The 12,728-nt window shown below is 23.3% G+C and overlaps 2 protein-coding genes across 7 annotated transcripts in view; one reads left to right on the forward strand and one right to left on the reverse strand.

Moving 5' to 3' along the window:
* The window catches only part of LOC102679325 (eukaryotic translation initiation factor 4 gamma 2), an 11,401-nt gene extending 4,361 nt beyond the window's left edge, over positions 1-7,040 (reverse strand). The window contains exons 1-5 of one of the 5 annotated variants that reach the window (XM_031510003.1): positions 2,645-2,793; positions 1,719-1,768; positions 1,546-1,657; positions 1,202-1,418; positions 1-414 (exon numbers count right to left, since the gene is read on the reverse strand). In XM_031510003.1, the coding sequence (XP_031365863.1) occupies positions 1-395 (395 nt within the window). In that variant the 5' untranslated portion in view covers positions 396-414; positions 1,202-1,418; positions 1,546-1,657; positions 1,719-1,768; positions 2,645-2,793. Of the gene's footprint in view, positions 415-1,201; positions 1,658-1,718; positions 1,769-2,644; positions 2,809-6,888 lie in introns of those variants that run through there. The other 4 variants (XM_006614774.2, XM_031510002.1, XM_006614777.2 and 1 more) reach the window with 4 other exon arrangements.
* Positions 7,041-7,528: 488 nt separating this feature from the next.
* Positions 7,529-12,137, forward strand: LOC102679949 (syntaxin-12). 2 transcript variants are annotated; one of them, XM_006614778.2, is made up of 6 exons: positions 7,529-7,723; positions 8,445-8,648; positions 8,889-9,054; positions 9,139-9,266; positions 9,693-9,826; positions 9,915-12,137. In XM_006614778.2, exons 2-6 carry the CDS (start codon positions 8,446-8,448, stop codon positions 10,088-10,090), a joined length of 807 nt encoding a protein of 268 aa, XP_006614841.1. In that variant the 5' UTR covers positions 7,529-7,723; position 8,445; the 3' UTR covers positions 10,091-12,137. The 2 variants fall into 2 exon arrangements, with proteins under 2 accessions (XP_006614841.1, XP_031365875.1); XM_031510015.1 differs by lacking the exon at positions 7,529-7,723 and having other exon boundaries at positions 8,422-8,648.
* The last annotated feature ends 591 nt before the right edge of the window (positions 12,138-12,728 follow it).

Raw genomic sequence — 12,728 nt, forward strand, 5'->3', positions numbered from 1 at the left:
TTGGCAGAGACATTCAATATCCTCAGCAGTGTCCCCCCTGGATCTCCTTCGCCTTTTCTTCTCCAATAATTGCAAGATGCAACGATGTAAGATCGTTTCCGATACGATTCCCAATTTTCCCAATTCTCCGATGAATTTAATGTTACCAAGCATTTTGCGCTTAGCCACCTGTCGGCGTTCCTCTTCCTCTGGACCAAGTTCATCCTGATTTTCGAATGCCTCACTTGCCTTTGAACGATTTTCAAATTCGTCTCTGCACTTATTAAGAAGAAGAACTGTGAATGTGCTTTGGCCTTTTTGACTTTCAATGAGTGCTTTTTTTGGTTCAAAGTTTGCAGCTTCGTCAGACAGCCGTTTGCACAGCTGTGCGTACATAGAACTGTACTTGGGTTCATCAAGTGCTTTTTCAAAGATCTAAAAGAATAGTAATTCGATATAATATTAATATAATAAAAATTAATAATGAAGTATTTATATTCCTGTTTAAATGAAACTTATATTAAAATTATTTAATATTAATTAATTATTTAAATTTTATCATAACAAAATATGTTAAAAAATAATATACTTTTTTTAAATATTTTTTGTTATATTTGAATCAATATCAATATATTTTATTAGTATTAGTAGAATATATTAAAAAAAAATTTTATTTATTTATATATTTTATAAATATATAATAAAATAGATCACTTATATTTTTATAAATAGTAAGTAGTAACACAATAAAATATTAATTTGAATAATTTTGTTGTAAAATAAAATAATAAAGACAAAGATTAATAGATTAAAATATAATATGATGTTTAAATATCATAAATAACCATGAAATACCATAAATAAGTGTCAAAGAAAAAATATAAAATCTTTTTGATCTGATACTTTTGCATGTTATTATAGATCTTATTGTTAGATTTACATAGTATATATATACTATATATAAAAGATTTTATCTATTAGATAGATTTTATCTATTTCCTTATAATATTAGTTAAAGAAATTTTAATTAAAAGAAAAACATATAATAAATAAATTATAATAAATGTATTCTTTATTACTGTAAATATATTTGAAAGATTATTGAATTAATTTGTTCAAAAATTTATTCGATTGAACAATTTTGAATATTATCTCTTATATTTCTTTAAAAAACAATATAAATTTATTTTTACTTATATTATATATATTGCTAAATACTTACCAAAAAAATGACACCTTTGAGAATCACATCAGAATTAAGCTCAACGTTGAGCAGGTCGTTGCTCAGCTTTGCGAACTTTTCCGGCGTAAGCTTATTAAGAATACCCCGCACCTTTCTAAAGATGAAATTATTTCTGCTTTCTGGGGTGAGTGCATCGCGTCTAAGAGTTGAAGGAGGGATCCAGCGTTGCTCAGTGGATAGGGAGCGAATATCGTCCCTGGAAGGCATCGAATTTTTTTAATTTGTGTATTATAAGTAAAAATGAGCACAGAAGATTGATTGGGTGTAAAAAGAAGCAGCTCGTGTATGATTGTTACAGTCAAGGTAACTTTGTAAACCCTGACCTTCCTCCCGAGACACGAGAAGCACCCCCCGATCCTGTGGGGTTGTCCGTTGTTGCGCGTGTTTTGGCCTCCTAAGTGATAAATCACAGCACACAGATCTTCCTTTAGGAAGCTGAAACAAAAAAAGATTACAATAAGAATATCAGTCATATTAATAATAATTTATTGCTTACACGCATGCTACTCCATCCATGTTTGACTATTAATATGCAGCCTTTTGTACCTAATGATACAAAAATATGATGTATTAACACACATGCAGTTAGAATGCTTAGAATACAAATTATTGTGCAGCCCAAAAAAAAAAAATATTAAATTTTACTTCTTTACAACTCTTTTACTCTTACTCTTACAACATTAATATATCAATTATTTTTCAATTTATTAAATTTAATTTATATTTATTGAAATATTTGAGTTACATATAAAAGATACATAGAGAATTTTATAGTACTATTATTAAAATCATTTTAAATTGTTTATATTAATATTTCATAAATTAAATTTTTTTATAAAAATTTGTCAAGAAAAAAGATTAAATTATGGAAATAAAATAACAGCAAAAGTAATTTTAAGTGAAGATTCTCTTAATTTGCAAATATTAGTAAAATATATATTCATGAAATATAAAAAAATTTATTTTCAAAAATAAATTGAACTAAAAATATAAAATATATTAAATAAAAATAAGAAATATAAATTTTAATCATGTTTTAATATCATAATGTTGTAATCCTTCGTAGTTTCCAAATACATATTTTCAAATTAAATCATGTAAAAATCATGTAAAACAGATGGAAAAAATTTTAATATAACCAACAAATATAACCAACAATTAATAATTATAAGAATATCAAAAGCATATTTACTATCATATATACTATTTCACTTTTAATAATAAATATTATAGAACAGACATTTAGAACCACTTATATGACATTAAAAAATAGAATAACAAAAAAAAAGAATAAAATAAATTTGCTTTTCTTCTATATGTTGCATATAATTAAAAAAGAATCAATTGCTTATTAATCTTATAATAATCGGATTTTTAACAATAGGAGGCACAGATTAATATGTGCAGCCTTATTGCGCTCACAAGTAAAGGTCTTCAACGGACAGGACGAGGACCTTCTCCAGGGAAACGGCTTTGATCTTGAGGTATCGGTTACGAACAAAACAACCAAAAGCCGTGGACGATGAACGTGGAGAGGATTGTATGTGGGGCGCGGCTCATGGTCAGACGGTCAATGAACCTTTCCTCGCCTCACCTCGACCGATCTCGGCTTCTGTCGTCAGCTTGATCGGGCGAGGTCGGACAACTTCGTCCTAACTTCGACTAAGGTCGTCTTTGACCGTCTCCACTGAGCAATCCATGTATTTAGGGTGCGTGGCTGAAAAACCTTCATTGTTCAATTACATGGTGATGGATTGAGAAAAAGAATGATTTCATCTCGAAAACAAAAAAATTCCAATATCAATTTTATGCAACTCTTCATGCGATGTTATTTTTCTGCGAAACAGCATCTAAGCAAGTATTTTTCTTCAGCACGAGAAATACTTATCATCTTTATATATTACATATTCGCTATAAATAGAAATTTTAGCGAATATAAATATGAAAATTTAGATTTGTAAATATTTGTAATTAATATATATAATTTAATAATTAATAATTTACGATAATATCATATAATTATAATTTATTTATAGTAATTTATACAATAAATGAAATTCAAGTATTGTGTTCAATATTATGCTCAACTTTATTAGTAATATTATTAATAATATTACATAATGTAATATTTTTTAATAGAGAATAAATACACAAATTTTTTTTGATTAAAATAATTCTAAGAATAAATTGATATTCTCAACCATAGTAACATATTATAAAAAAATAAGTATATAGTACTTATTTTTTATATTATTTTGAATAATTTTTATAAACATTAAGAAAATTTAATTTATAATAATGTAATTCACGAATCTCAGAAAACACAAATACAAAGTTTTTCACTTGATAAAAGCGAAAATTAAACATAGTCAAATACGTACATACATACATTATGACTTAAGAAGAATTGCTTTAAAGTTGCACGACGAAGGTCGTCGTCTAAAACATGCTTCGCATTGAAAATTTCTTTAGTGCATTAAACCGGTATCCAATCTCGTTTTCTTTTAAACTTATATTACCTTTGTTGTCAGACAAGTAGTTTTATGAAGGTAACTACTAGTTCAATTACCAAAATAACGATTGAAATTTCTTCGCAGCTCTAAATTTATCTGCTCAAATTTAAATTTAAATATATATATTTAAAGGTCTATCGCATGAATATTTTTTAATTATATGTGACAAATGAAATATTTATATTCGAAAAAACTTTTGTAAATATATAATCAAATTTTGATTAATTATCGATAATAATATTTCATTTTTATATTTTAATTTTTTCTTTTTAAACAATTTTTAAACAAAATAATTTTGTAAATATAAATGATTTTATTATGAAGTTATGAATTTACATAAAACATGCACACATTACGAAGATAATGCATTTCAATATCCATGGAATTCTGAGATCATGACACCGGAAGTTCAAGATTCCAAGAGAAACAGTTATAGCAATATTATTTTGTTTGAAACAAAGTTATAGCTTATATCAAATTAAATGCGTTGAAATTATATATTTACAAATTTATTGTGCTAAAACAAAAAAATTCTAAATTTGTTTAATATTTTTACAATTTCATTCTTTCGAAAATTATTCTCAAAATTAATTCTCAATTTTAAACTTATATTTTTTAATTTAATAAACTTTTAATCTTAATCTTTGAATATCTTTAAAAATGACTATATAATAATTTTATGAATAAAATTAAAATATATTAAAATTAATAAAATTATGATTAAATGAATTAAGAATAGAAATGATATAATATTTTTAACATGCATCATCTGAACAATATTAAACAAGACCTTAAAAAATAATTATGCACAAAGAGAGACACGTGTCGTCAGTAAACGAAGAGATAACAAGGAAATGTATAATGAACAGTTGCTATCTTTCTTTGAATACTTTGAACACTCCAATACTCTGTTTCCTCATGACACGTCACTGATGCGCCGTGACGGTTGCTTTCCACAAGTTAGAACAAGGGTGCCAACTTTTGAAGGCCGATAATGCATAAGATCAGCAGAAATTGTAGAAAAAAGAGAATGAAATGCTTTAAATTCGAATAAACATTTTCACCTCATATTTAAAACAATCTATAGAAAATACTTTCATCAATAAAATTTCAAAACATGTCTTTAAAAAAAAAGATAACAAATATATTCATTATAATACTACCAACATTATAGATTATAATTATAAAAAGAATAGCATTACAAAGGAAATCCAAATTCTTTGTCTCAAAAATTTTTATACAACGATAATTTATGTTATTTAATTAATTTTATGTAATTCATTTCATCGTTTAATAAATTTTATATTCAATTTCAACCCAAACATTTTTCAAATTCAATTAAAATCTTATTGTTATATATAATTGCAATTTTTGGAAAATAGACAATTACTTTTATTCGTTTATATCTACATAAATAATACGTGCATACTTATAAAAATTAAAAAATTTCTAGTAGATGACACAATTACGTATCAGAGTGCAAATTAGTCGTACAAAGTGGACAGCTGAAAGAAAATCAGTACGTCTATTCATAGTACGATAAACGTTTAAGTCTGCTATAACAAAGAGGCCACATACGGTCGTCACACGTCCGACGTAGAAACAGTCATATGGGCGAGCATTTAAAGGCACACGGTAAATGCGTTCGCTATGAGTGCGCGTACTGTAATACATTGCAAGTATTAAATGTTGCAATCGTTAAAATTCCAAACCATTATAGTATATCATTATAAAAATTAAAATAACAAAGTTTTTCAGATTGAAATAAATAGTCCCATTTAAAAATTAATTTAATATAAGTTATACTTTGTAATATAAAATCCTTTATTCATTAATCATTATAAAATCATAACTTTTTCTTAAGTTTTTTAAAAAATATAATAGTTTCAATTTCAATATTAGTTTCAATATTAAAATTAATTTTTTTCAACATTGTAGTAAAAGAAAATAGATAAAGAATAATTGCCAAAAGAATTAATTTACCAATAATGCAAAAACTAAATATTAATATTTTGAATTTTTTAATTTGATTTTATTAGACAATAATGATTAAAAAAATAGATAAAATAAAGTATTAAAAAGAATCAGATTTAATGTTAAGTATATATAAAATATATATAAAATAAATCTAATATATACTTAAAAGCTTACTATTCTATATTTTGACTGAATATTCAAAACTTAAAATGATATTTGCATAAAAATTCCAGCAAAACGTCAGAAACATGACAGTATACGCCTGCTTAGTTTCGTGCATGCTTATGCGTGTGCGTGCACATTGATCGATGATACATATGCATGTTCGTATATATGTATGTTTATAAGAGTCTATCGAACATCCATTGCAAAATGAATGTTTTAAATAATGGAAAATTTATCGAATCGAAACATATCGTCAGAAAAATAATTAGTAAAATTTAAAAATAAAATAAGATACAGATAATTTTTTGAAAAAGAAATGTTTGACGTAAGCAATATGTATAGCAATTTCTAAAATAACGATTCAGTTTGATCAACTGAATGAAAAGCAACCAACAATCGATACTGAGGAAATATACTAATTTCAAAATTTGTCCAAAAGGAAGCCAGACAACATTATATAAAGAAAATTATTATAAACATCGAAAATTATAATCATGCATGTCGGAAACATTAGAAAAAATGTGTTTTGAATTAAAATATAAAGTGCTTAAAATATAAAATAAACATGCAAAAAGCTAGAACAACCTACACTAAAAGTCACACCGATTAAAATGTCAAAAGTAGAAGTTGCGTAGGTGCTCGAAAACAACACTTGATTACCACTCATGAATTACAATCTTTTTTTTTAATACTAAAACAAGAATTAATTAATTAAGTGAAAAGATTGCAATTATATTTGAAAGAAATTAATAAAATATGATAAAAAATCGACAAATGGAAGATGCGTTCAGGACCGACATGACGCACGACCTATGTACGAGCTATATTGACTCCAAAGCAACCCTCGAGAAAATTCTATTAAATTTTAAGATTTTTAGCAAGATCTTTTGTGAAGAAAATATATATGGCGTGGTAATCTAGCGTTAAATTCGTTATCGCGGCAACCATACAACCAAAAATGCATAATTTTAGGAATTAAAATGATGAGAAATCACAATAGCGTTTACTTACGGCCGACGGTTGTTTCTGAAGGCTTTCGCAATCTGTCGGTCGTACTCGGGAACTTCCGTACCGTATGTCTTGTCAAGCCAGTGTCCGCCATGCGACTAACCTCTGGTTCCACAAGAAGATAGCTTTTTCATGATTTCAACTGCTCAATAGAAAAATTTATTATTTTTTTTTTTTACTTTTGTCGTTTTAAATATGTAAAAAAATATTAAAATAAATTTATTATTAGTTTTGTTTTTGATTCTAGCGGTAGTAATATATAAGACGGCATTTCAGACACATTTCTATAAGTTGTTAAAAAATAATTTTATATTATTAGTTAATTTTCTTATTAATTTAATTTAATGACAGATTTTTATAAAAAATTGATTTAAAAATTTAAAGATTTATAATTCGTTTTTTTATGTTGTAATAAGATATAATAATGTTTATGAGATATTATTTTGAATCTAGTAGTATCGACGGTGTTGTAGACATACTAAACTATAGTTATTTGCTTTAATATTATAAGGAATTTAAAATGCGATAAATGTATATTGTATTACTAATAATTTATTATCAAAGAATAAACAGTTTTATTATACATTAATTAAAATGTTTGTTTTCATTTATCATATTAGAACTTAAAAATGTGAAATATCGATAATATAGGAATTTATTAAATTCGCGGCTGCAAATACAAAGAGACTATTGTCACATGGGCGGTGGATTAGATCATTTAAGCAACTGTCAGTTTCTAAGATTCGATACATAAAAATAGTTCTTCTGATTTTTAAATGTGAATTAATAAAGCAATTTATATTTAGGTATTAAGAATATTTGTGATAAAATAATTCAGGTTTGTTGCATAGTTCGTGATGTTTATTTTCATTTATATTTTATATTTTTATTTTACATTAATTTAATTTTCCCTATATTCGTCATATACTATTAGATGATTATTCTGTTCTATGCAATCACGCAGAATGGTTTTAATACATCGATTAAAATTTAATTTATTACAATATTCGTATAACATAAAATTGTATAATATTATCTTGAATTAATATATCACTTTTAGTTTTAAAAATTTTCATTTAATATTTACATTATATTATTTCATGCAATTTAATAAATTTTGCACTTATTAACAGTATTATCATCGACAAAAAATATAAAGTAATAATTTATTATATAGAATTTTATTAAAATTCTATACGTGATTTGAATGCACGAAATATATATTTATTTAATAGTATAATAATAAAAATTATATAAATAAAAAATTATATTAATTTCATGTTAATTTAAATAAATTATGATATATAAAAATATACTGTACATGTATATGTCATTAAAGTTTTAATAATGATTCATATAGCATGATGATAGCATATCAATGTTCTTCATAAATTTGTCATAAAAATTTTATGATTTTATTACATATATATACATGAAAACATTTAGTTATATGTAAAAAGATTATTAGATAAAAATGTTTTTATTAATACTTATAATTCACAAATATTTTAATTTTTTTTTTAGAAAGAAATTATAATGCAATTTATTTTTATTTTTAGAATGGCTTACAGTTCTCAAACATATGGGTCCACAGATCAACGGACAGATGTACCTGATGTAGGATTTAGTCCTACTGAACTTTATAGTCTCAGTGAAAATATTACAACTAATATATATACAATTAATACAAGTTGGAGAACACTTGAACGAGCATATAAAAATGTTGGAACCAATAAAGATAATCAGGGTCTAAGAGATAAGGTGTAAGTAATTTTTATATTGTATTGTAATATGAAATATCATCTAAAATAAAAGATCATGTAACTTAAGAATATATAATATTCATTAAAATGAAAAAAAAATTATATTTTATTTTATTTTATTATGTATAAACATAATAAAAATAAATATTAAGAGATGGTTCATTACATAATATATATATTCTTTTATTTTATATTGAGTTTTTATTCATATTTATTTTCTCTTTATTTATTTTTTATAAGGCATGTCACACAATTAAGCACAAATCAAGTAGTAACACAAACAAGCAAAGATATTGCAAGACTGACAGTGTTAATGAGGCGAGGTGATAAACAACAGAAATTGCAAATTGAGAAACTCACTACTGATTTCAAGGATGCTTTGCAAAGATATTCAGATATGCAAAAGGTAAGTAATATTTTACTATTATATATTTTGTAATTTTATTGAAATATAACTTTATTATTATGAAATTTATTATGAAATTTATAGTCAATTGTGGAAAAAATGAAGAGGCATATTTTGCTTACAACTAGTATAGAAAATCCTATGAATTCAGAAGAAGAAGAACAACAACGTTTACTTCAAGCTCAGGAGGATGAACACAGAGTGACACAAAGGTTTGAATGTAAACTATATATTAACTTATAAATAAATATATAACTATATTTGCACATATAAATAGTGAAAAAAGCTTGACTATTTCTCACAGTCTGCACACAATGGGTTCAGAGATGGCTAACATTATTAATCTTATTAAAGATTCAAAATTCAAATAGGCTTTTTTCATGATTTTTATAAGATGAGCATATTTTATGGATTTTATAATATGAATATTGAAGTAGCTTGAATGTAAAAATTTCACTGAAAAGATTAAATAATTGCAACATGTATTATTAATATAGAGAAGTTATAAAATACACTTGAGTGTATGGTAAGTTTGTTTTAATGCATATTAATACAAACTCTGAAATAACATTATTCATTATATCAAAAAATAATGAAAAAATAATCTGCAAGTAATTTCACTTTTCTGATATGCGTAGGAATCTTGAATTTCAACAAGGGTTACTGTTAGAAAGAGAAGATAGAATAAAACGGATCGAAGGAGATATTTTGGATGTGAACCAAATAATGCGTGAATTGGCAGCATTGGTATATCAGCAAGGAGATACAATCAGTAAGTGATTCTGGCTTTCATGTAAATATTTAATTCATGTAATATTTTATTTTTTTGTAAATTTTCTTATAATTCTTTTTTATTATAGATACAATAGATAATCATATAGAAAATGTACATGGAAATGTTGAACTAGGAGCACAAGAGTTAATCAAGGCAAGTAATTACCAAAGTAAATATCGACGAAAAGTTTTTGTCCTATTGTTACTCGCAATCATAGTCGTTATTATATTAATTATTGTTCTAGTCACTAAATTAAGTTAGCGCTCCTAATTATCCTAGATACTGCGAGCGAATAGAAAGGGTTGTCTCAATCTATTTTACTGATTGTAGAAGTAATATTATGGAAAAATATAAATTGTCAGTTTATGTATCGGACATGCAATATGGGGAGAGGATAGACTTATTTTATATTCATTTGTAAATTGATTAATTCAAATGCATTATTTTTGTTTATCTTTGAACTTGTAAACATAGATGGTTTTCATTGCATATTTGTTTCTTATTTTCATTTTAAATTTAATAATTTAATTTAATTCAATTAAAATTTAATAATTTAAATTAAAATTACATGTACAAAAGTATTAAATATCTGCATTATTCTTTATAACATTTGTAATAGAAACAAATCTTTATTTTTGTACATGAAAAAATTAACACAATATTGATTATTATAAAGAAATAATTTTGTTGTACCTGTAAACTATTATTTAGCAAAATCTTCGATAAATCATTTTAATTGTATTATATATTATTTTCACAATAAATTGTACAGCATTATAAATACAGCAAGTGTTTAAGTAAAATATTAATGTTATATTATAATTTTCAAATTTGGTAACATATATTGTTTACTAAAAAAAAATTTAAATTAAAATTATATACTCTACTAATTAATTACAACAATTTGATCCTTACCATCATTGAATAATTATTTATTTATTAAACAATTTTTTAAATAATAAAATTATTATTTATTTATCTTGAAAATTCTATTAAAAAATATTTTCAATATTTCATGACATCAATATTAAAGAATTATAAATAAATACATAAAGTAATTATAAGATATGAATTTGAATATATGAAATAAATAATGTGGCACTAAAATGATCAATATTAAAAAATTAGTATAGACAATATATTATAAACAAATTTTTTGTTTGCATTTTCTTAACTATGCATTACAAATAAGTGTTACTTTATAATGTTTTTACTTAAAATGTAATTTTCTATTGCATATACTTTGTTACTCATAAATGTTACCTATAGCTCTTGCTCAATTTTTATTAATCAATAGAGTACAATGAAAAGTGATAAGTAAAAATTATATTTTACAAAATAACAAAAAATTTATGTTTTATTATTATATTATATATAAATAAAATAAATAAAATAAAATTAAAAAATGCTATGTTAATTTATTATAAAAATAATATCATATATTAATATGATATTAATATTATATAAAATATTAATATTAATATTATATGAATTAATATAATTATATTTTTTTTTATTTCAATTTAGAAATATAAATTCTTAAAGTGGAAATTAAATTATAATCATATCAATTACTTATTGCTTTTCATTTTTTTTACATATGTTCAAAGTTATGTATAAATTAATATATATTTGTATATGTGTATACAACTTCTTTTACAGATTAGTCACTTCAATATAAAATATGTGATATTAAGGAAAAAATAATGATTTATGTTTTTTATTTTATGTATTTGATTTTTTACTTTTTTATATATATATGAATACAGGTACTAAGAGAAAATATTAAAAATATGCATTGTATTACAAAATCTTTATCATAACACATAGAAAACACTTATTGTTTTTCCAAAACTGTTTTCAAGTTCACATTTTCAAAAAAAATATATTATTATTGTAATTATTATTGTTTTATTGAAACAAAAACTTCTATAAACATATAAGGAATGACAAAAACATCATATTTTAGTCTAAGTATAATTAAATTGTATAAATTGTGAATATATGATTTTTTATAACCATTCTTTAATAGAATTATGATATTGTTTATTATGGATTATTATATACTTTGGTAAAGCATGCAACATTAATAATAAAAAAAAAAATAAATAATACAATTAATTATCGTAAGATTGAGACAACCATTTTCTTCAATGTTTTTTTGTGAATCGATTTGACTCTTATATGATTATTAGGCATTCCAAAATCTAAAAATCCAGTGTGATTATATTATTATTAAGGTTATAACTTGAATATTGTATATATATATAACTAACCACTGACATTCAAAATAAATTGCATTATATATGATACTAATATTGTTATATCGTTAACGTATATACACATGACAATTGTTTTATAGAATAATGAATTCTATCATGCTTTATTGTATTAAAAAATTGAATTACATTTCACTCTTTTATTTTTTCTTTTAAAATGTATTACATTGTTTATAATATTTTATTTAAAAAATTCAATCTTCATTTATTTGAATGTAGAAACAACAGAATATGAAAAGAAATATATTATAATATATATTAATAAAAGATTTTAAAAATCATTGAATGATACAGTTTTGTATTAATTTTTTTTTTTTCAAGTTTTTTTTTTCTATTGTAAATACTCTTATGATAAGGATCATCATTTAATAATTATACATAAATAAAAATATGATAAAAAAATATAAACAATTTTATTAAGCTTTGAAAACAATCATTGTTTAATATTTTCATTATCACAATATTTATAATTTATTGTATTTGAGATGTACAAATTATATGATATTATCAATACATACGATACCACTTTAATATTTTTTACTACATTTTTCTGTGTTCATGCATTTAAACTAAACTTTTAGCTTACTTTATATACATAATATATATAATAAATATATATA

The sequence above is a fragment of the Apis dorsata genome, unplaced genomic scaffold, assembly GCF_000469605.1.
Source record: "Apis dorsata unplaced genomic scaffold, Apis dorsata 1.3 scaffold_197, whole genome shotgun sequence".
Classification (NCBI taxonomy): domain Eukaryota; kingdom Metazoa; phylum Arthropoda; class Insecta; order Hymenoptera; family Apidae; genus Apis; species Apis dorsata.

Excerpts from the sequence above, each read along its gene's own strand:
- LOC102679949 (XM_031510015.1), top strand. The coding sequence starts at position 8,422 with ATGCAATTTATTTTTATTTTTAGAATGGCTTACAGTTCTCAAACATAT. Across the intron at positions 9,267-9,692 it reads GAACACAGAGTGACACAAAG|GAATCTTGAATTTCAACAAG; the intron begins GTTTGAATGTAA and ends TGATATGCGTAG. Across the intron at positions 9,827-9,914 it reads TCAGCAAGGAGATACAATCA|ATACAATAGATAATCATATA; the intron begins GTAAGTGATTCT and ends TTTTTATTATAG.